Here is a 24,892-nt window from a genome sequence, read left to right as displayed (position 1 = left end):
ACTCATTCATCTCTTCTTAAAAGGTATGAACCAGCACAGTATTAACTGATTTGGCAATTCTTCAGTAAGTTTAGGGCTCCTGCAGGTCCAGTTTATCTGATGGGTTTATTTTTTAGCCAACCCGTCAGGTTTTGTATCCAAGACACATCACTTTTAGCTTTGGCTATTACTATAATTTAGTTGGATGGTCAGTAGTGGGATACAGTCATTTGATATCTTGAACATTTTAAAATGGGCTCTGGATTTCTTTTAAAGGTTTATTCAATGTACTTGTGAGAACTTTTTTTTGAAAGGGGAAAATTGTTTGATGTATTGGTCTGGTACCCTCCCCCTGTAATAGGAATGTTTCAGTAATCAAGAGTCAAGCAACAGCTTAAGCTACACTGGTTCCCTTCCCTTCTATCGACACACTATTGTTGAATATGCAGGACATATAGGTATTAAACCAATAAAAGGCTGCAGTGTTTGGTGTCAAAAATAGCCATTGCAAGGATTGGGTCTGCAGTCGGTTAGCGTGTCACTCTTTCACCTGTGTGGTGGGTTCAACTCCAGCCAAGACAGATATGGGTTGAAATGCTCCTCTCGATAAGCGGCCTATGTGAAACGAAGTTGGACGGTCGTGACCCTGTTCCTTGTAGACATGGTTGCACAGTGCAAACAGAGCACTAATTGCCATCAAATTGACAATCTTACTTGGAGAGGTCGTAAAAGTGGCTGTGGTGGGAAGTGGAAACATCACACTGGTGTACTAGAGGCTGCTCTTCTCAGATTGGGGTTAATGCACATAGCTGAGCAGAGTATAGGGAGCTTTCCTCTGCATCTGGCCATACTATACTTAACCTGAGAATCCTTGATGCTGGATACTGGCTGCCGAAAGTGGAAAATTGTTCCATTTTCAATCACTGACAACCTTCACCCTGATGAACAGCAAAAATTACCACAAAAGGATGGGGGGGGGGGTGAAAAAAAAACAGGTCTTCACCTTGCCTTGATTTATATTTTAAATTTAAAGTGATGTCAGTTTTACAGGAGAGAACAAAACCAATCAGGTGGAACAAAGTAAAACAGGATCATAGAGCAGACGAGGGCAGAGAAACCATCACGCGCTGTGAATTCATGATTCAAGAAAACGAAGAGGAACGGGGATGCTCGAGAGAGCAAAGTTCAATTGTTGACCCAGAAGACATTGTGAGCCCAGCATAGGTCAAAGGCCACAGGAAGGAACAAACAGGGAGGGGAAAGTGCTTTTCAGAGAGACTTTAAGAAACAATATTTTTATTAAAATAGTACAATCACAGTAAAATGGGAGAAGCACAGTTACATTGTGAGAAAGAGAGAAAGAGCAGGCGAAGGAAAAAGAAATGGAGACCAACCGTTATCCAAATATGAGAAATGATGCAGGGACGAGAGACATTATGCAGAGAGATGTTATGTAACTAAGCAAAGTTAATCCCACATCCCATTTGAATTTCTACATTAAATCTGTTGTTTCAAAAGGATGTCAGAAAGAGCAACAATAAAGCAGTTTAATTCTCGATCGATTTTATTCCTTCTTATTTCTGTTCACAGAATTGTGCATTCTTGCCTTCTTGTTATATTGAACAAGGACAGCAAACTGCTCAAATCTTTAAATAAGTGAATGGGACAAATTTGAAAACAACTGGTTTATGCGTGCAACTGCATTTAATTCGGAGGGTTATGTTTTATGTAGAAAATAATGGGAATAAAATTCAGGACTTTTGATTCTCATGCAATTAATTGAGTTGTACAATGAAGTGAGCAGCACTGTACTTCTGCTTGCAGTTTGGGCCCCAAAATGTCACATTTAGTTACATTTAGCCAAACATCTGATTTGATGACCTACACCACGTTAAAATGCCAGTGTGTGTTATTTTGCACAATATCAATGGCAAATATAGTATTTAGTTCCTTTTCCTCCTGGGTGAATAAGATATTGTCCAAAGCACACACTGACTGCTGGTTGCCAACTGAAGTTGAGAAAAGGTGCATCAGCTGTTCACTGGGCTCTCTCCCCACGCTGGTCCATGGGACGCCCCCCTCCCCTGCTGGTCCCAAGGACCCGCCCTCCCCTTACCCGCTCTGGTCCCAGTCAATCCTCGCTCGTTAGATGCCAGCACTCTAGCCCAGGAGCAATGGCTCATAATCTTGCAGGTGGCAAATTTGTTTTCAGTACCAATCAACAGTAATAATAACCATTTATGAAACAGAAAGTATCTATTTATTATTTAGCAAATGTGCAATATTTCCACGTGTCTCGTTTTTGACAGCACATGGGGGGAAAGTACGTAAAAAGCCGTTTAAAAGGTACACAGGAACGTTTTGTTAAAAGACCGATCAGGACCTGGAGCCTTGCACTCGTACCAGTCTCTCTCACTGTGCAGGGTGAGTGCTTTTGATGTGGGTCTGAATCTCATCAGTTTGTTTGAGAGTGTTAGGGGAATCCAAAGCTTTGTGAAGTGCATTACCACAGAAGATACAGAACATATGAGGTTTAAATCCATGTGCCCATTAATTTGCTGCTATCTCAAGTTGCTGATACTAACAGATCTTGGTATTCTTATTTAGGATATAAATGTATGTAGAACAAAGCAGCAAATAACATACACAAGAGCAGTAGCGCTGAGTTGTATGGGCTTTGTGGATCTGACTGCCAGGGCTCAGGAATTGAATGTGACCCACAGGTTTGAACACCCCTGGGCCTCGACAATTAACTACAACTCGCCAATCATAGTCTAAAGGGGATGAAACTTAAACAAAAAGCACAAACTCTCCGCTCAAGGTGACTGCCAATTTGAATGCAGCTGGCCGAGGTGGCAGTTTTGGGTGACATCAGCAGCTCATGACGTCTGCCAGCCCACACACTCACTACGGTCCTGCAGCAAGTGCGCCACATCAAGTTTACGTTGGGTGGCACGAGATGGTGGATCCACAAGTGATTTATTAGGATATTGTGGCTAATGAAACGTCAAATTAAAAGCCCAGCTATTTCTTCATGGTTCTTCATTAAAGCCGAGTAGTCAGCAAACAGCAAACAGCACTGAGTTTTTCCAGGTGTGAAGCCCAGCCAGGAATGAATGTTGCTTTCATATGAATTAACTGTGGGTTCATGCAAGATTTCCCAAATGCAAAACAAAATGAAACACAGTTGGCTTATGGGGGACAATTAAAAAGACAAACATTTCTCACCCTCTACATGGGTTTGATGCACAATTTACACTTTAAACATTTTTGTTTGTTTTTGCACAATAGTTATTTAGAATATTATAAATATACACATTCACACACACACACACACAGGATCCTTGGCTTTATAAATAGAGGCATGGAGTACTAAAGCAAGGAAGTTATGCTAAACCTTTATAAATCACTGGTTAGGACCCAGCTGGAGTATTGTGTCCAATTCTGGGCACCACACAATAGAAAGGATGTCAAGGCCTTGGAGAGGGCGCAGAGGAGATTTACTAGAATGGTAGCAGGGATGAGGGACTTCAGTTAAGTGGAGAGACTGGAGAAGCTGGGGAGAGAAAGTCAAGGGGAGGTTTTAATAGAGGTGTGCAAAATCATGAGGGGTTTTGATAGAGTAAATAAGGAGAAACTGTTTCCACTGGCAGGAGGGTTGGTAACCAGAGGACACACACACTCAGTGAGTTGTTATGATCTGGAATGCATTGCCTGAGAAGCAGATTCAATAGTAACTTTCAAAATGGAATTGAATATATACTAAAAAGGAAAAAAAGTGACAGGGCTGTGGGGAAAGAGCGGGACTAATTGGATCGCTCTTTCAGAGAGGCGGCACAGCCACGATGGGCCGAATGACTTCCTTCTGTGCTGTAAGATTCGAATGACACACACACAAGGGGCCTTTCGCCCCTTTGAACTCTTTAGAACTGTGCTGATGTACGGGGCCGGGCTTATTTTATGCTATTGAAGATCGCTCCGTACGATGGAAGGAAATGCATCAACAGGTGTTCTAACACCCGTCTGTTCATTGGAAACCGAAGGAGGCGGCGACCGACTCATTCTTCCAACTCCCTTTAGTAAGGTGGGGGGGGGGGGGGGGAGATAGCCGAGAAAGACGCGCAGAATCTTGGAAATGCACCCACCACCCGCCCCCAACCCCGAAAACATCAGTAGACTTTTCTCTAAAGTAAAGGAAACTTCCCTGAATATGCAGTTTATGTATTTCACACCTGTCCGGCTGTAGCGGCCCCGATATCAAATCCGATCGTTCAAGTATTTCTGCTGAAGTTTGCCGTGTATAACCGCGGAACTTTCTTACTGAGTAAACTTTACAAAACTTTTGGTTCGGTGTACAGGACTTACCTGGCCATTCTTGCACAGGTCTGCCCACATACTGGTCCCGTCCCCTCCTCTCATCAGCACATGGTAAGTAAAGAAGTAGATCCCGGGGACCGTGCAGGTGAACTTGCCCGTAGAAGCCTCGTAGTGGTTTCCAACGTTAGTCACAACATCATCAAACTTAAGAATCTCGTAACCTTCATGCGGTTTCTTGAGCCCGGCGTAGAAGGCGATCTTCGGGCTATGAAAGGTTGTACTGAATGTCCCTGTCCCTGATCCCGGTGGCCCAGGTGGACCCGGTTTGCCCAGATCTCCCAATTCGCCGGGTGGACCTCTTGGACCTGGGGGTCCAGGTTCTCCCGGAGGTCCCCTGGGTCCAGGCTTGCCTCGGCGTCCCTGGTCGCCCTTGCCCCCGTGGATGAAGGGTGGCGGGGACATCACGGCGAGATCCTGGATGGCTTCTGCCGCCGTGGAGCTAGGCTTCGGGCTGTAGGGGTCACAGACCATTCTGCAGCTGCCCAGCATCTCGTAGTGGGCAGAAGCCTTGGAGCTTTGGACCAGCAAGGGGATGGCGATGAGCAGGACCAAGACCATGGCCACCCCAATGGCCGCTCCAATCACTCGCTTCCTCCGGCTGATCCTGGACGCAGCCAGCGTCAAAAAATCGTCTTCACTTTTGGAAGTAATGGTGAACGATTTACCAGAGCCCACCGCAACAGAGAAAAAAATCTATCTAGCGAGAGACAAAAAAAAAGTGTTTCTGGAAAAAAGAACAGGATTGCTAGAGAAAGTTTTTTGCTCTAGGCTCGTTCTCTCCTGCCAGATCCAATGTCCATCAGTGAGGAAAGCAGTGCGAAGTGTCTGCTCGGAGAGGCTGCTGGAGAAGGTCTGACGAGGGAAAAGGGGATTTTGTGGACAATCTGAGCGACCCCTGCCTTCAGATCGTGTGAAATCACATCTTCCTGACGCCAACCGCCCTCGGCTGGGATTGCGAATCTTTGCAGAAGTGCGAGCAGGTCCGCGGGATTTTTTTAAAAGAGTAAATATAAAAGTCTTCGGATATTTAAAACAATCAAACAGTAGGGCAATCACTACAGCATTAAAGTTGGTGGCAGACACTTAAAAGTAAAGTAACCATATGCAGTTTGCATTTAAATAAATGCAACAATAATTCATATTTATCGTACTTGTGATTTTTAAAGGACTGTTTCTTTTGGCTGGCTGGAGGATTCCACTTTTTTTTTAAAAAAAGCACAAATCACAGCAGGTCAGTACCTCGATGGGAACTGCAGAACTCACCCAGTGCAATTTCATCACACACACACTTGGCTGAAACCATGGCAAGAGATAAACACGAATACAAATAACCGGTTTAATGCCTCCTTGCTACTAGATTTTCTATAAAATACACAGCTTTCAATATCAGTGCGAAATGTGAATTCATTCTGGCGAAGTGCTGCGTCCCGCCAAGTGACTTTATTCGGATTTGGACAGAAAGCCGCCGCTGATTTACAGACAACACATCACACAGAACCTGTAGGATTCTTTGGAGACCGAGTTTCCAAGAAGCGTCTTAGCAAGAAAAAAACCATACACGTTTGGAACAAAGCGTTTTTTTCCCCCTCTCTCATCTGGTTATGAAACGCCCCGTGTTTCCCCTTTTTAAAACAGCACAATCCCTATTCAGACTCGCAGGTGGAACTGTCAATTTACATATTTAATTCCGTTTCCAGCGCCAATTGCACTAACATAGCAACGAGGTGAATGAAACAACTTCGAGCGCGGGAATAAGCACCCCCCCCCCCCCCCGCCCAAACAACTTCTGCCTGTTTGACTGTGGAACTGAACGCAATGTTCAACAAAATTAATTGAATGAATCATACTTGAACGCCAGTATTGGCTCTGTTTTGTTCTGAATTTACATATAAACGAACGAGCCTCTCACCGTCATGTTTTGTTCTAAATAAATGCACATTATTTTACCCGACTTGTTTATGTGTCTGCAGATAAACATTACAGGGGCGTATGCTTCGTAAAACAAACAATTAAACCGCGGTCCTTCCACGCTGTGATATAACTGACACACCTCTGGGACGATCAGTAAAATATAATTTCACTGTGTTCCAGTGTGATCAGAGAACTATGTGCAGGGTTTCTGCAAAAAAAAATGTTCTACCCAAGCCCAGACTGCCTCGTCTTGCGCTGCAGACGATGTACTGTGTTTATCAATTCTCCTCTTAACTTGATAAACACGTAAAGGAGACCCACAGACCGCAATCAATACAATTTCTAACCATAATTAATCATGGCCATCCAAACTGCAACACTGGGCTCTGCCATTTGAAGAGACTGTCTTTCCGCAGAAAGTTTTAGTTGTAAAATAAATATTTTTTTAAATGGCCAAATTAGCTAGAATTCAATTCTGATAGACCGTCGGTTCGGCAGTATGTTTTTTAAATTCCAGTTATTGTTGAAAATAAAATTGACCCGGTTTCAATGGATCATTGTGGAACTTGCTGCAAATCAAAATATATATTCTAGCGGTAACAGTGACCTTAGTTAGCAGGATATGTTGGAAAGATTAAGTGCAGCTGCCTTTACGCAAAATGAGACGATGGTTTAACTGTGTGGTGAGATCTGCAGGGCCAGTTAATTGGGCACATTTCACGCGTGTTTCAAAAAACAGGATCAAGGTTGCGAATTAACTGGGATCAGGATTTGGCATAATGCAGCGAATGGGAAGAGTAGCGCTGTACTTGGCCGCAATACTGTACGAGGATCAGGTGCACTCCGGACTGTATGAGAGGTTCCCTGGGGGCAGAGGCGGCCAGTTACCCAACCAATTAAAAGCCCATCGTAAGCTCCTCAGCATTGGAAAATGGGTTTTAATAAGGCTGGCAAGGTCACTTCACCCGGAGAATACTCCATATTAAGAAATATGTTGTTATAAGAATATTACTTGCAACCTTTGTGTAAACACCGAACAACACCACATCCAATTAGATCAAAGGGGATTTGAAGGTTTAAAAGATTTGCTGTTGAATAGAATACACCCACGTTGAAAAAAAGGACAAAATAGATCCACGCCCAGGTTATCCTCTGGATGTAAGATTATGGCCAGTTTGCATAAGGTAGGCCGATAGTCGGGTAAATGACATACAGTATTTATATCTACAAATAGCCATAGATTCATTATGGGATGTTCAAGACCCCACCCAGAATGTGACATTCGACAAAATGCGTTCAGCTGCCTCTGTGCAGGGCAGGAAGTTGAACTTTTCTTTTTCTTCAACGAACCAAATTGCTTCTGCCATGGAAGCTATAGCTGCACAAATCTTGGAATCAAAAACTGCTGGGCTGGTGTTTAGGAACTCATTCACAAGGAATTGTGATCTTTTGTTAAGGTCAGTCAGTTTGCTGTCCAGTTTTTTTCCTTCGCTGTATTTCCTGCTACAAGCACGTCTCCCAAATTATGTGGCTTAAATCTTTCAGTTCAGGAGGCTTCAGATAATAGTTCTCCAGCAGTGTTTTTTTAATGTCATGGGTGATGTGGTAGCAATGTTATTGCTTTAATGGTAATAGATTTTTTTCTTCTGTCCTATGTTGGTGGGTCAGACTGCAACTAGACTCCTTTCAGACCTGGAGTCACTTGTTCAGACATATTTATTTTCAGCGCGCCATGATCTGCATGAGTGTCTGACAGTTTTTTTTAGGAGGGGCTGTTTTATATGTTAAAGTACAATCACAACACAATACAAGGTCACAAACATTCTAATGTATGTAGTCACGACTGTATCCCTTCACTATACACCAGCTCACCTTTGAACCAGAAGGTTGTGGGTTCAAATGCCATCTGGACGAACGCTCTAGCGCTGTATTGTCAGAGATGCTGTCCTTCAGAAGAGATATTAAACCTGCTCCTCTTTTCCAGTGGCTCGGATAGATGTTAAAGATCCCATGGCACTAACCAATTTCAAAGTAATTCACTGTATGTGAAGCCGGTTTGGAATCTTTCTAAGAGACCGTGAAACGATACTATATAAATGTAAGTTTCAGGTTTATTTGGTAACACACCTGCCCAGTGACAAAGTTCCACATCTATTCCTATTGGCTCAGTATAAAATATCAAGACTACTTAACAGAGACATAGGTATTAAAGTACTAAATTGTGCCTGTGTGCTTTAAATTGTGGAGTCGTGAGGTTTTCTCCTGCAGAGGGCCGTACTGGGGAAAGGTACATGACTCAGTTATACTGTTGGTATTAGGATGATCGTATTTTTGGAGCAGCGCGAATGATACTGCCTGCTTATACTACTCTTCAATTGGCTAAACACAGCTTTGGGCATTTGTACTTCAACGCATGTAATCAGCTCTATTCATCAGCCTCTGATTCGTGGCAATATTTCTGATGTTAGCAAAAAAAGAGGTGAGCACTAGTTGTCAGCCTTTCCTCTGATTAGTAACTCAAGGAATGTGAGTTCTTTCCAGCTTCACCTCGTCGCAGTTTTACTGCAGCTGATGTATTGCATCGATGGTGCACTACCACTGTTACCAGGTGGTCCTGCACAGTTAGAAAAAAAGCCCAAATCAATGCAACTTGGGTAGGAAATGCTGCGCATCCTCTACCAGCATTATGCTTTTCACAGACACGAGACATGCAGTATAACTGCCGCGCTAGACCGTATATAGAAGATAATCAATGCCAAGCCACTGAATCATGAATTTATCCCATGAGGGAAAGGGACTGAATAACTCTCACAAGTGGGGCGGACATGACTGCCATGCAGCTCCTGCACAAGTGTGACAGAAAATGTTGTATCAGAAGAAAGCTTAATCACAGAATCGTACAGCACTGAAGGAAGTCATTCGGCCCATCGTGCCTGTGCCGGCTCTTTGAAAGAGCTATCCAATTAGTCCCACTCCTGCTCTTTCCCCATAGTCTTGCAGTTTTTTTCTTTTCAAGTATATATCCAATTCCCCTTTGAAAGTTATTATTGAATCTGCTCCCACCCCCCTTTCAGGCAGTGCATTCCAGTTCATCATAACTTGCTGCGTAAAAAAAATTGTCCTCATCTCGCCTCTGGTTCTTTTACCAATTACCTGAAATCTGTGTCTTCTGGTTACTGACCCTCCTGCCACTGGAAACAGTTTCTCCTTATTTACTCTGTCAAACCCTTCATAATTTTGAACACCTCTATCAAATCTCCCCTTAACCTTCTTTGCTCTAAGGAGAACAATCCCAGCTTCTCTAGTCTCTCCACATAACTGAAATCCCTCATCCCTGATATAATTGTAGTAAATCTCCTCTGCACTCTCTCCTGCCTTTACATCCTTCCCAAAGTGTGGTGCCCAGAATTGGCCACAATACTCCAGCTGAAGCCTAACCAGTGATTTATAAAGGTTTAGCATAACCCTTTCTTTTTTACTCTGTGGCTGCGATTCTGCCAGCGCTCAGAGGGCAGGTCAGGGGTTAAAACCAAAATGATTGACGGTGGGTTCCGAACCCACTGCGATCCCGCCTCCACGCCACTTTCCCAAGTGTCGGGTCTGCGATTTAAAAAGAGACCCGACGCCAAGCGGTGGCTGAGGGATTAAAAGCACTTAACTGCTTGTTGAGTGCTTGTTTAGAGCTATTTTGAGACCATTTTTCAATTTTCCTACTTTTGGGTCGGGTTTCATGATGTTTGCAGAACACGCCAGGTAATTGTGTCGGGAACATCAAGGAGCTGGAAACTTCACAGCTGCAACTGCAGTCTAAAAGCTACACACTCAAATCTGGGCAGTTTCAAATGTCAAAGGTTGGTGATTGAACAATGTGGGAGACACATTCTTTGTTTAGGCTGCAAGTATGTGGTCACTTTATATCCACTGTCGCTTGCATTGCTGGATTTTAAAGGAGCACTTACCCTTCACTGTGCCACGTCAAATTCTCAAGACAAATATGGCAACAATGTCAAACCTTCATTCAACATAAATTTATTCCAACATAAGAAAAGAACAGAAATGTCACAATTAAATCCATCAGAATACCCAAGTGAGAACCCTTGTGCTTAATAACGTGCCATCTTTCTCTTACGCATGCTTCTACGTTGTGCTCCCCCTGTGGCTTCAGCAGATGTAGGGACAGCCTGCTCACCTCCCTGCTGCGCCTGCTTTGACACCTTTGGTGGTCGTCCTCTGCATTTTGGAGCCTGTGAAGGCCCCGTCAAAGTCAGCTCCTCCTGCGGCTGCACAGGGGCAGACTCGGCCATCACTGCTTGGGTGCTCATCTGGGGCTCTGACCGAGGGGATGGAAGTCTGAGCACTTGGAGAGGAGCCCCACTTCCATGTCCCCTCCCACCATCATCCCTCTCATGGGCCACCTGCACTTCTTTGCTAGCAAGTAGCTGGATAGCACCTTGCTGCACATCAGTGGGGACATGTGGACCCATCTCTGTACTGACAGTCCTCATAATGGGGACGTCCATGTAGCTCTGGTTCCTCTCCACGATAAATGCCCTTCTATCCTCCATAGTTGACCATCTATCTAGAAGAGACATCATGTTGTTCTGATTCTGGTGAATGATGTCTTCCATGGAGGTTGCCATCCTTTCCATTGTGGAACCCACATTCGCCATTGCGTGCGCCCTGGCATTGCTCATGTTTGAGATAGACTCCTCCATTCTCTGCACACTCGCAGTCACCATGCTTGCAAAGCCACTCAGAGCCTCCTGCACTTGTTCCTGAAACTCCAGCACTGCTCTCTTTCTGGATGGCCCCCAGGGCTCAGCGTCTACATGTAGCTGAGCAGAGCTAGGAGCGCTCTGTGACCTCCGACAAGGACTCTCCACTGCTGTCCCTGTCTCCACCATCTGCTCTTGCTCACTTGTGAGTTGTGAAACACCAGGTGACAATACTACTCTATGTCGCAAACTACCCATTGAGGTGTGCGTCTCTGCGCTGGTGCTGGGTGCGCTCACTTCTGCTGACGCTGCTCCCTCAGAGGATGGAGGGTTCCTCTGAGGAGTCCTCTTGATCTTCTTCCTTGATGGTCCTGTGGGTGAGTAAAGACATGAGTTACACATGTGATATGTAGATTGCAGACACATACACATTACAACAGTGACTACACTTCAAAAGTACTTCCTTGGCTGTAAAGAGCTTTGAGACATCCGGTGGTCATGAAAGGCACTATAGAAATGCAAGTCTTTCTTTCTTTCTTTCTTCATTGTGCACATGATTATGACCACATTTGTATGAACATCAAATCCCATAATCGTCACTCATGAATGCCAAATCAGATGTCTGGAAATTAATCTGTCACCAGGCTGCTCTACTGAGCCCGTCTCTCCGTGCCCCACTTCAAGCTCCTCAGGATCTCCAGCAATGTCTAGAGCTGCCCCCTCAGCGTTGGTCAGCTGCGCCATGGATGGTGGTCCTCCTCCTGTTCTCCCCTCTTATTGTGGGCTCTCTTTTCCTGCAATGTGGGAGAGAATTGGATTTTCAGTGAGAGTGATGGAATGAGTGCCTAGAATGGTTAGGATAGACGTTTGGAGGGAGACAATGATGGAGTGGGTGCCCATTACCAAGTTCCCTCCTTTTGAGTTGCTAGTTGTTGTCATTGCATAACCATGAGGGTGGGTGTGAGGGGTGCATAGTTAGATGGGGTAGTGATTCTGTACATAGGGAGAGAGGGAAGGTTGATGGTGCAAGTGATGCTGGGTTGAGTGAGGATGTGCAGGGGTAGGGTTGACAATGCAGAGTGATGGGGATGTGATGACAGGCACAGCAGAATTAAGGGAATTGTGCTTTTATACTCACTTTCCCTGTGCGCAGGAGATCATTGAACCTCTTCCTGCATTGAATCCATGTGTGTCTTACTATTGACCTGGCATTGAACTCCCCAGCTATTCGCAGCCAGGCTGCCTTCGTCTGCTGAGGAGGTTTCCTTCCTCCATCTCCCGGGTACAGGACCTCATGACGAGCTCGGACTCCCTCAACAAGAACATGCAGGGATTCCTCATTGAACCGGGGCGTTGCCTTCTGTCTCTCTCCAGACATATTGAGCACCAACAGCAGTCAGGAGCAGCATAAAAGACTTCAGATGTAACTGTGGAATGGCCCCCTTAAGTACTCCGGCTACACACGTGTCAGCAGAGCAGCTGAACAGACCCGCACCTTGTGATGAGGACGGGTAACCCACATGTCGGGCTCAATTAGCCCAATTAAACCAAAATTGTGTCGGAAGGCCGGCTGGGGCCGGCAGCGGGTACGGAAGCCAGCAGTGGGCACGGAACCCGCCGAGCTCTGTTCCCGACGCCAACCCGCCTCCACGTCCAGAATCGCAGCCTATGCCTCTGTTTATAAAGCACAGGATCCTATATGATTTTTTTTTTAAACAGCCTTATAAACTTGTCCTGCCACCTTCACAGATTTGTGTATGTGAACCCCCAGGTCTCTCTGTTCCCTTTAAAATTGTACCATTTAGTTTATATTGCCTCTCCTCATTCTTCCTTCCAAAATGCATCACTTTACACTTCTCTGCATTAAATTTCATCTGCCATGTGTCTGCCCATTTCACCAGTATGTCCTCCTGAAATCTGCTACTACCCTCCTCACTGTTTCCTACATTTCCAAATTTTGTGTCATCTGCAAACTTTGAAATTACGCCCTTTATACACAAATCAAGGTCATTAATATACATCAAAAAGAACAGTAACAAGTGGGGTGATCAAAGGCACAAAGGCCAATCCTACTGCCATGCATTGGTATTCCAACGTGCGGTGTATCTGCACCACCCTCGTTGTAGATTCAAATGAAAAAAAAACAAAAGAAGCTAAGTTGACGTTATTTATTTTTTGTGAGGCCTATAGGTTTTTTTGGATACTACTGTGTCTGCAAACAACTAGCCAATTGAGTTTTATAGGATTGGGTAGATTATACGGCAATAGCAGGAGATTGTAAAGCCCAGTGGGTGCATTACTGCTGTTAGCTTACAATGTATTGTAGAATATTCAGGACTGAAGAGAGCTTTTTTGCAGACATCCTGCAGTACACAAGAGGCTTGCTAATACCCTTTATGTTAATGTTTCTGTTAAGCAAATACTATTTAAAACAGTGATCCTGAATGGCAGTGATATTTCCTGTCTCCCTGTACTGAAGTCATTGGCCTATTATTAACAGCACGTCTCTGGTTGGGAACATTGGTTGCAAAATTGCCCCATTGAGCTCCATAGGACTAGGCATACAATTAATATGGAGGCGGATGTGAAAAAGCTAGAATAAACAGTCATGCTGGTTATACTGCATTTGTTCAACGTGTGGACCTGGTATCTGCTAATCCAGTAATGGATCAACCTAACAATTGTACCTAAAAACAGTCTCCAGTCTAACCTGTTCCTTTAAAGCGACAGTTATTCTACTAGAATGCACATCATATAAATATATACTTGGCCAATTGGTCTCTTTTAACCAATGATCCCCATTACCAGGATGACCATCAAGTGGTGTTTTTTTTATTCGTTCATGGGATGTGGGCGTCGCTGGCAAGGCCAACATTTACTGCCCATCCCAAGTTGCCCTTGAGAAGGTGGTGGTGAGCTGCCTTCTTGAACCACTGCAGTCCGTGTGGCGAAGGTACTCCCACAGTGCTGTTAGGGAAGGAGTTCCAGGATTTTGACCCAGCGATGATGAAGGAACGGCGATATACTTCCAAGTCAGGGTGGTGTGTGACTTGGAGGGGAACTTGGAGGTGGTGGTGTTCCCATGTGCCTGCTGCCCTTGTCCTTCTAGGTGGTGGAGGTCACAGGTTTGGGAGGTTCTGCCGAAGAAGCCTTGGCGAGTTGCTGCAGTGCATCTTGTAAATGGTACACACTGCAGCCACGGTACGTCGGTGGTGGAGGGAGTGAATGTTTAAGGTGGTGGATGGGGTGCCAATCAAGCGGACTGCTTTGTCTTGGATGGTGTCGAGTTTCTTGAGTGTTGTTGGAGCTGCACTCATCCAGGCAAGTGGAGAGTACTCCATCACACTCCTTACTTGTGCCTTGTAGATGGTGGAAAGGCTTTGGGGAGTCAGGAGGTGAGACACTTGCCACAGAATACCCAGCCTCTGACCTGCTCTTGTTGCCACAGTATTTATGTGGCTGGTCCAGATAAGTTTCTGGTCAATGGTAACCCCTAGGATGTTGATGGTGGGGGATTCGGCGATGGTAATACCGTTGAATGTCAAGGGGCGGTGGTTAGACTCTCGCTTGTTGGAGATAGTCATTGCCTGGCACTTGTGTGGCACGAATGTTACCTGCCACTTATCAGCCCAAGCCTGAACGTCGTCCAGGTCTTGTTGCATGCAGGCACGGACTGCTTCGTTATCTGAGGAGTTGTGAATGGCACTGAACACTGTGCAGTCATCAGTTAACATCCCCATTTCTGACCTTATATTGGAGGGAAAGTCATTGATGAAGCAGCTGAAGATGGTTGGGCCTAGGATACTACACTGAGGAACTCCTGCAGCGATGTCCTGGGGCTCTGATGATTGACCTCCAACCACCACAACCAGCTTCCTTTGTGCTAGGTATGCAATGTAAAGTACAAACATTGAAGACCACAAATGTACATTCAGCATTTAAAAAGTTAACGAGATCAAACAGCATTAATAATAATAGATTAGTGTCTCTGAGATAGTCATCAAAGCCCAAGTGAATGAGAGTTAGTCAGATTGTTTCCTTCATTGATTACAGGTTTTAAACATTTTGGAACAATCAACTTTCAGATCCATTTGTGCAATTGAAACCAAAGAAGGATTGGACTGATTTTGACTTGGGATGTTTACCCAGTAAATTGTTTTCTGGATCTTGCAGAATTCCAAACACACATATTGGATGGCCCTTTTCCTAAGAAAATTGTCAAAGTAACCGGCCATTCATTCAACAAGGATGAACAAACTGGATTATATTATTCCAAGGTAGAATTGCTCACCTGTTACAAAATACTCCTTTTCTCCAAATGGAAAACTGTGAATAAAGGAATACTCCAGGTTAAGGCACAACATGGACGTTTCCTAAATTATTTGTAGGAAGAAATATCTAATGTGTAAAAAGAAAATGGTCAATAATGTTTTAAAAATTCACCTCATGATGGCTGGTCTCCTGACCACGGGTACAGTCTCCGTCACGTTTTGGAGACAAGGTGCAGAAACTTGATGTTTCATTACTTAGCCTTTGCTCCCAGCATCCCCTGCTGCTCCAAACTGGTCTACGCAATGTTATCTGTCAGACAGATTATGCAATTAAGTCAAATCCCTCCTCATCACATACTTCACTAATCAAACAACACTGTGTAATTAACAGTGAGATGTGTTAAACAAGAGATGTTCAGTTCACTATGCTCTCAAAGGCACTTCTCCCAGATCACCATCAGACTTTTCCTATATACAATGCATTTTTCCTTGATGGTTTTCCCATATACACAGGGGGTGAGAATTCATCAAGAACAATGCAGAAAAGATTAAGATATCTTGATTGAAGGCAATGATGTAACATTTATATTTTTCTTTTTTGAGCTGCCTGCCTTTCTTTGCTTTTCATTCTCAGTCTTTTTGATCCTTTCTCCCTTTACTTACCTGTCCTCTCTTATCCTCGCTTCCTTGATGAAAATTTCAAGAGGATCCACTTCCAGAAGACATTCGATAAGGTTCGCACAAGAGATGAGTGAGAAAATCATCAGTGAGTTATGCAGGTCGGGTCACAAACAGGATAGTTTCTGCATCCTGTTGTACTCAATTTATGGCACAAATGTGTTGACAAATATTGTCACAAATACTGGAGAACATACAAAAATTTAATTTTTTGCAATCTATTTAATGGGAGTACTCACTTTTGCAGAGATGCAGCAGTACTGTGTAGGTGGTAGCAGGCTAGATTTTAACAGGCTCAGGTAGGTATTGTGGAATTTGCTCAAATATTTTGGATGTCACCAAGAGATGATGCAGAGCTTTCCCCAAGATGACTGAATAAGCGAAGTGGAGTCCATGATACGCCAGATTGTATTTGGGCTCGATGCGCTTAATGGACTCTTCTCACCCCATGTTTTCTTATGGTTTTATGATATATTGTATCATTAATTTGCAGGAAGTCTGTGTGCAACTGTATTTAATGGTTTTGAGGAAGTTCCATTTATGACAGGAAAAATTTAGCACAGAATTTTTCTGCCACTCGATATCGCTAGTTTGTGTGGTAAATATTATAAATTAGAAAATGTTCAATGTATATTAAAGCCACCTATTGGTAGTTAATGGGTAATGCACCAATATATTTTAACAGTCATTGGCACTCAGAATAGGGCCCAGAGTTATTTGCAGCCTGTTTGCCAGCCTTGCATGGCCCAGATCTGCTGCGCCATGTGTTTGTGGACCTCCATTTGTTACTAGGTTCACTATGGATGCCACCAGAGGTGGGATTCGGTGCTGTTCCCTTTGCTTTTCTTGCTGTACAGTGAGTGAAATCAGGGGAATGCTAGTAGGACACAGGTATCCTAGCATGTAAACAGTGAGTAAGATGGCTCTATAGAACTATAGATCTTATAGTTTTATTGGAAAATTAGGCCCGCAGTGCTTTTCCCCCCTCCTGTGAGGAAGTGCCTGGCCTCCATTTAGGAACTGCCCAAAGTAGCCAACTTAAAACCAGGAGCTCATTGTGTAATGTAGTAATTATGGGTGCAGAGCCACATTCTATCATTCTGTAGTGCAACATGTTAGATCATTCCTGAGAATGACCATCAAGCAGACACTGTATGGGATTATGGGCCTCAAACAGAAAAAAATACTATTGGAAAAACAGTTTTAATTGGTTAGGGCTCAGATTTTGCTCTTGTGGGATACTATATGGCTTTCATAGTATTTGCAGCCTCTGTTAAAGCAGTAAATCCATTGGCCGTGAATGTCTTGGCAGTAAACTACTCAAATAAAAGTCAAATCATGTATATTAATCAACTCAAACAGATGGAAATGAGACATCTGATCTGTTTAAATGAGTCCAGCATTGTTTCTGTTGATGGTAAGAAATGGAAAATGGTGGAGACAAAGCTAATGTGAAATCCGTGCTGTGGAGTGACACGTTTTACACAAGAATGACCCGAGACTGCACTTAGCTGATAGAAACATGCTGTTACACCGAGGGAACATTCTGCGGCCTGGGCAGAAAGTGGCCTTCAAAGGAGTCTCCCAAAATAAAATGGCTATGGGTGGGGTTGGGAAGGGTCTCTTTAAGCATCTCAACATGGAGAGCTCCCATAACAAGAAACCATGACATGCTGATGGAGGAATAATCCTCCATAAAATCTGCTAAGCAGGTTGCAAAGTTCCTCAGAATGAAGGGACCAGAACAGGTCTGTTTCAGTAATTGTGGCAAGCAGTCACTTTAAAGATGGTCACTGATTAGTGCATTATAAATAACATAACTTGTCATGATACGACATACTTAGAGGTAAAATCATATATCTATGTTTCTTCATAATTCTCTCAATATTCAATTTTTTTCAGTCGGGTATACAGCACGTGCACACAAAGTTAACATTGATTTGCAGTCATTTGTGCTCCATATAGAAGAAGCTGTTGAAATATTTGTTATGCCTGGAATATCAATAACTGCAAATGGTATTTAGGACTGAGATGAGGAGGAATTTCTTCACCCAGAGAGTGGTGAGCCTGTGGAATTCTCTACCACACAGGGCCGTTGAGGCCAATTCATTAAATATATTCAAGAAGGAGTTGGATATATTTCTTAAGGCTAAAGGGATCAAGGGATATGGGGAGAAAGCAGGGACAGGGTACTGAATTTGGATGATCAGCCATGATTTCATTAAATGGCAGAACAGGCTCGAAGGGCCGAATGGCCTACTCCTGCTCCTATCGTCTATGTTTCTATGTTTCTATGTAAACATGTGGTGTCTGTTCAGAAGATGGATGACATGTTGGCAATGTCATCGCTGCCATGGGTAGGATGCACTTGAGCAACATGAAATTGGACACATCCAAAGTGTGGAGAAATCAGTCCTGGGAATGCCCACAGGAGAAAATCAAAGTGGAGCTCCATTGCCCAACTGGAAAAAGAGAGGGGCATTTCAAACATTATGTTCAGGACTTGCTATATCAATAACATCAGAAGTCTTGGAATTCCCATCTTATTATGGATGTAACAGAAGTAAGGGATGCTAACCAGCTTGGCTTTACTGATCTTTTTCAAACCTAGGCCCTTGCAACTAGATTGCTGGTAAAAAAGATGGATAGGGGCAGTTGTTTGAGCAAGCAAGCTCATTGATCACTGGCCATCAAAGCCACCATTCTTCATACAGCTAAGGGATACTCCCATCCAGCCATCCCCTAAGACACCCAACAGCCTTGCTGCAGGGCTTGATGGAACATCCTCAAGTGCCATTGTGGTTGCAGTGACACTCGACACAGAGGCTGACCCTATGCATGTTTCTAGCACCAAAATCCTCACCTGCAGCTTGACCTTAAGGAACTTAGAGCCTAGAGAAATTACATAGGATTACATAGAATGTACAGCACAGAAACAGGCCATTCGGCCCAATTTGTCTATGCCGGTGTTTATGCTCCACACGAACCTCCTCCCACCCTACTTCATCTAACTCTATCAGCATATCCTTCTATTCCTTTCTCCCTCATGTGCTTATCTAGCTTCCTCTTAAATGCATCTATGCTATTCGCCTCGACTACTCCTTGTGGTAGTGAGTTCCACATTCTAACCACTCTCTGGATAAAGAAGTTTCTCCTGAATTCTTTGTTGGGCTTATTAGCGACTATCTTATATTTATGGCCCTAGTTCTGGTCTCGCCCGCAAGTGGAAACATCTTCTCTACGTCTACCGTATCAAACCCCTTCATAATTTTAAAGACCACTATCAGGTCACCCCTCAGCCTTCTCTTTTCTAGAGTAAAGGGCCCCAGCCTGTTCAGACTTTCCTGATAGGTATAACCTCTCAGCTCTGGCATCATTCTAGTAAATCTTTTTTGCACCTTCTCCAGTGCCTCTATGTCCTTTTTATAATATGGAGACCAGAACTGAGCACAGTACACAACTTGTTGCCTAGGGCAGTGTCGACAATTTGATGTAAACTAAATAGTAATTTCAGAAATAATTTTTTCACGACTCCACTCTCCCTTCATAATGTTTAACAATATTTCTTTTTTGAAATTAAAATAAATGTCTAATTGGTACAGGGATTATCGGCTGCGAGATGCATCGTACTCTCTCAATTGAGGTCTGGCATATGTGATGGAGGGAGCCAGTGTCTAGTTTACTGTATGTTCATAGGTGTAGTGTACTGACCACTGATTAATCTATTTTGACAGATGTAGTAAAAGAATTGTTGGTGGCTTTAAAGGCACCAAGCAACACGATAGAAATAACTGTTATATGTTCACACACTTTGTTTTTATCAACATATTTAATTCAAATGTTGCCCACTGAGCCTAAAAAGCTCTTGGCTTTGCCTGTCAGTTAAAGTAAAGATAATCCGTTAGGCCATGACCATTGGTAATTCCTCATCTTCTTCATCTGTGCAGCTGCACAGCATGAACGATTTCAGTGCATTGGAGAGCATTTTTATACTGGTCTAGCAGTAATAAGTCCAATTTCAAGTTGTACCATGTACCACTAGTGTTTAACCCTGGAGTTGCGATTGAAAAACACTGTAACAGGCAGTTTTACTACCGTTCTGCTACTTAATTAGGAGTGTAATTGGATCTTAATAACTTGAGCAATAACCAATTATGACAGTTATGAATGCCAATGAGAAATGGCACAGTGATGGGAATTCCCCCACCAGCTGATTTACTGTCTAAAATCTATTTGCCTACTGATGATAAAAGCTCGCACTAATAGGAAAACCTGGGTGTGAGTTATACCCAGTGAGAACCTCTGCACAGTGCTTGAATTAGGGAAGTTACTGTTGAATGGAGGAGGAAGGAGGGAGGTAATTTTACTTCAAACAAGAGTGAATAATTATTGCCTTACATTTTTCATCTTGAGAAATTTGATTTCACCTTATATTTGTTATTTTCCTTTTCAGTCAATGCATGCTTTGGTCACTTGTTCGATGTGATCTTACTTGTGAACTCTACTGTATTTTAACCATTAAATACATTGGTAAAAGTTAATTAGCATTCATTCTCAACTCATATTTCAGCTAACTCTCAATTTCAGAAGAAAAAATATATATTTTGATGGAGCTAGGATGGGATGCTCCTTTAAACAACTAGCATGGTTTGGTCTTGAAGGGGACTCCTATGTGCAAGTAGATTTTAATGCCTATGTCATTGTCGAAAGGACAATATGACACCTCTCTGCAGGACTAGTGAGATATCCAGCAAACTGTAACTGTTATTCTAGCCCCAATTTCTAAGTGTATCCTAACTACGTACCCTGGTCATTTTAATAACCAATCAGAAGCCGTAAATTACAATGCTACAATATCACCAAAGACATAGGGGGTAATTGAATGTAAAATTGGGCGGGATATAAAATAACCAATCAGAAATCATAAATTACAAAGCTACAATGTGACTACAAGCATACATGTAAAGCAACAATATGATTGGTCACTACAGACATGATAGATAGATAGATAGATAAAAAAAGATATATTTCCTGATTATTTGCTGCCAGGAAAAACAAGGAATACAAAATGTGATGCCAAATACCTTAAGGTCACATAATACTACCATTTTCATTACCTTTTTACCCACATTACGCTACTTTTATAGCACCCAATGTGCTCGTAGTACTACAAGCCTCCCGCCAAAAACAACCTGTGGACTACATTATTAAGTGAGTTTACAGCAGTAATTCAGTTTCATAGATGTTTTCATATTCATAAACCTTTCAAGCTTCATTCTCATGGTTTATGCATCACCAGACCAGACCAGACCAGGTTGCTACCAGTCTGTATTTCTTTTGATCAAGTAATCAGGGGGCCTGATTCTCTTCTACTGGTGCAAATCAAGTCTAAAAAGGTTACAAAATGGCACTGATAATGCCTGAATGATAATGTGCGAATAGCACTCACATATCCTGAGTCAGCTCATTTGCATTGACACTGGCAGGTGAAGGGAGCACACTAGTGGTGGGAGTGAAAAATTGGGTGCAAATGAAATTGAAGGTAATGGGACAATTACAGGGAGTGTGTCACAATAGGAGATAAAAATTCAGAAAGCCTTTGGAAAGGCTCAATGGGCACCTCAGCCCAATAGCAGCCTTTGCCATGTCTGAAGGGGCAGTGGATTTAGAAGTGACAGACAAAAATGAAGGGAAAGAAAACTTTGTGTAAGGCCACAGCTGACTAGTTCTATCGCTGAATGTGCAAGCCCAATGGTGCATGCTAGCACCAGGTGTCCTTACTCTGCATCTGGCTTTTTCCTGACCCAGACCCTATGAAGACAGTTCTCCAAAACCATTGCCAGGTAGTTGTGACAATGCCTGCAAACATGGTTGGTGGCACCTTGACGAGTGTGGCCAATCAAGCTTTGCTGGCTAAGGATCAACCAAGCATGCCTTCATGCATGCAGTACCATGTAAGGAATGGCATACTGTGATTCAAGTGCTTCTGAAGAACCATCCAGCATAATGATTACTCAAGCCGTTACATACATTTGTACCATCAGGCCTGCTGTCAAAGGCTACCTTCAGAGTTGGACCCTCCACATGCAATAATTGTCTGCCAAAGTGAAATCTAGTCACCTCTGTCTGCAGGTGTGGGTGCCAGTAGGCAGGCCTCTTGTGGTCCTCCTTTTCTTTTCTAATTACCTCAGATAAGGGGGAATTTCCATTGGGATACCTATTGATGCTAGTAATGGGGCTGCGGACAAATAAAATAATCACTTGGCACAAAGTCTCACGAGAACCTAAGTGCCAGGAAATAAAATACAGCAAAGGAATAATGGGCCCAAAATGGCCTCAAAACTGCTCAATTACTCTTCCTTCTGACCCTTTGAACTTATCTTCTGTGATGAAATATGCCATTCATCAGGCACTCTGTATTCTCTGTGTTTGATTGTGCCTGTGACTGTGACAAGCAGGGGAGTTTAGTTTCAGTTTCATTTCCTTACCTGTATTGTATTGTGTGTAGGGCTCCGCCCATACCTGGCCCCTACTTAAGCAGGCCCCAGCGTGTCTCACTGGCAGTACAGCAGATCTCTGGATGAGAGACACTTCTCCACTGTGTATTACTTTCTGAGTTAATAAAAGCCTTGCTTTACTCCGTTAACGTTGAGTCTCGGATTCATTGAGGCACATCACCTTCTTTGTATTCCTCAGTGCCCAGCAGCCCTGGCATTCAGTCATGTGGGCATGCTGGAGAAGTGGCTTCCTCCACCCACCAATTTGGCTGTCAGAAAGATGTCTCATCTGCAAAAGGCGGGTCTCTGCATGGGCCCTGTGAACTGCTGCACGTGGGATATTACAGACAGAACAATCGCCCCCCGCAATTCAATGTCTTTACTTGTTTAACAATCGTGAGCCGATATATCGCACTTGGGCAAACAGAGAGAGGGAGAGAATTGGACAAAAAGACAGGTAGAAAGAGAGAGAGAGAAAAAGAGAGAGAGAGGGATACCATTGTAAATGCATTATGTAGGTGAGTGGTAGCTAGAGTGAAAGGTAACTGAATGGAGATGTATGAATATATCATGCTGGGAGACACTGTTAAATTCAGCAAATTCAACAGTCCTAATTAACCTAAACACAGCACTGTAAAAAGTTCTAGGTACAGGTAGTTTGACCAGGTCCTGGAATCATACAAACATCAGTGTGAATTGTTTCCTCCTCTGGAACGAATGCAAGTTCTACCAGTAAGTCTTGCGTTAACATGCCAAGCTTTCATCGAGTATAAAGGACAGAAGGGGAGTTCAAGGTGCAGTTGGTTGCTGGTTGGGTTGGAGTGCTAGTGGGATATGCTCGATGGGCCAAATGCCTTTTCTTGTCCTTGACTTTTTCTTGTGTTCTTATTAAAAGAGCAGGCTTCCCTTACAGCACTCTGTGGTCCACATTGAATATTCAGAACTAGGCCTGTGCCTGTGAGGGCAAAACAAAACTGACATTTGGATTGCGTGAAATCGATCTCACAGAAACACAAATTTCTGTCTTTATTTAATTTTTTTTGTTAAGTAGCTAGTTAAACTAGAAACTGTCGTCCTTTGGCAAGATTCAAAATGGAAGTCAGCAGATAATCAGTCTATGGGAAAGAGGCAAATGTCTGCGTTCAAAAACCAATGAAGCTAAAGTCACTTTGATGGCTGGAACAGTTTATTTGAACTGATATTACATGTGGATTGACAGAGTTGCGATTTCCAGTTGTAATCAGGGTAAAAATCAGTTTGGAGGGGCTGGGGGGGGGGGGGTGGTGGGGGGCGGGGGACTGCAGCTTTAAAGCCATTACCACCTGTCCTACCAAGATGTAAAGGTTGTTAATTGGCTAGTTTACTTCAAATAAAATGCCTGCTACATGAAAGAACCCTCATGGCATAAAATTGTAACTCTGCCTGCTGGGTTTTGGTTTAGGCGTAAATGCAATGAGCTCCGTGGCTGAACTAGAACTTAGTTGTCCAGGTATAACATCTCATCTTGAGCAGACCATCCTGTTCTATCCAAAGGATCTATCGCTTATCAGAACTTGCAGGAAATACCTTTGTAGAAAGGTATATTAGCCCTTTGTGAATTGATTCTAGTTCTATTCACAAGATACTTACAGATGAGGAAGATCATTCGGCCCATCTTAATACATTCATCCAGAACAACCCTACATTGCTGTATCTAATTGCTTCTTAAATGATTCCACAGTTTTTGCCTCCACCACTCTGACTGGGAGTCCTTTCTAAGGGTTGATCACTCTCTGCATGAAGATATCAGTCCTAAAGTTACCTCTTACTAGTTTAAATCAGTGTCCTTTTGTCCAACTCCCACTGTTTAAAGTAATATTCCAGATGAACCTTTTCCAGATCTCCTTTCAGATGTCTGCTTTCCAGGCTTAAAATCTGAAGTTTCTCCAGTCTTTCCCCATAAGTCAGACCCCTAATACTAGGGATAAGCCTTGTGGCTCTTCTCTGCATTGCCTCCAGTGCTTGACTGTCTCTCTTGTTCCTCAGTGACCAGAACTGGACCCAGTGCTCAAGGTGCGGCCTGACCAGAGCATAGTACAGTTTGATCATGAATTCCTCTGGCTTGTATTTTACTGTTTTGGCGATGTCACTCAACATTCCATTGGCTTTGTTGATTGCTGCCCTGCATTGGCTGGACAGGTTGGCCTAGAAATTCGTCTTGGGCGTTGGCGCAAAACAGGCGGTATTGGATCAGCCGCCCGTTATACACAGCGCCTGAGATTCAGTTCCATTGACTGCAATAGAACTGAATATCAGGCGCTGTGTATAACGGGCGGCCGATCGGATCCTATCCTATACTGCCGTTTTGCGCCACCGCCCGAGATGAATTTCTAGGCCGTTGATTCTACTAAGACTCCTCGGTTTCTTTCAACTGCATCGTGATCAATTTCAACAGTATTCATGAAGTACATATGTTCCCATTTTT

At 43.4% G+C, this 24,892-nt stretch overlaps 1 protein-coding gene across 1 annotated transcript in view; it reads right to left on the bottom strand.

Annotated features, from left to right (window-relative positions):
* Window positions 1–5,255, bottom strand: part of LOC147097064 (complement C1q-like protein 2) — a 32,270-nt gene extending 27,015 nt beyond the window's left edge. Inside the window, exon 1 of the mRNA XM_085972846.1 lies at window positions 4,345–5,255. Within this exon, the coding sequence (XP_085828972.1) occupies window positions 4,345–4,914 (570 nt within the window). The 5' untranslated portion in view covers window positions 4,915–5,255. The remainder of the gene's footprint in view (window positions 1–4,344) is intronic.
* Window positions 5,256–24,892: the final 19,637 nt, after the last annotated feature.

Source organism: Somniosus microcephalus, chromosome 33, assembly GCF_052327205.1.
Source record: "Somniosus microcephalus isolate GS21.2 chromosome 33, FLI_Smic_1.0, whole genome shotgun sequence".
NCBI classification, from domain to species: domain Eukaryota; kingdom Metazoa; phylum Chordata; class Chondrichthyes; order Squaliformes; family Somniosidae; genus Somniosus; species Somniosus microcephalus.
The sequence above is the reverse complement of the archived record's forward strand: the minus strand, read 5'-3'. Positions and strand labels throughout refer to the sequence as shown.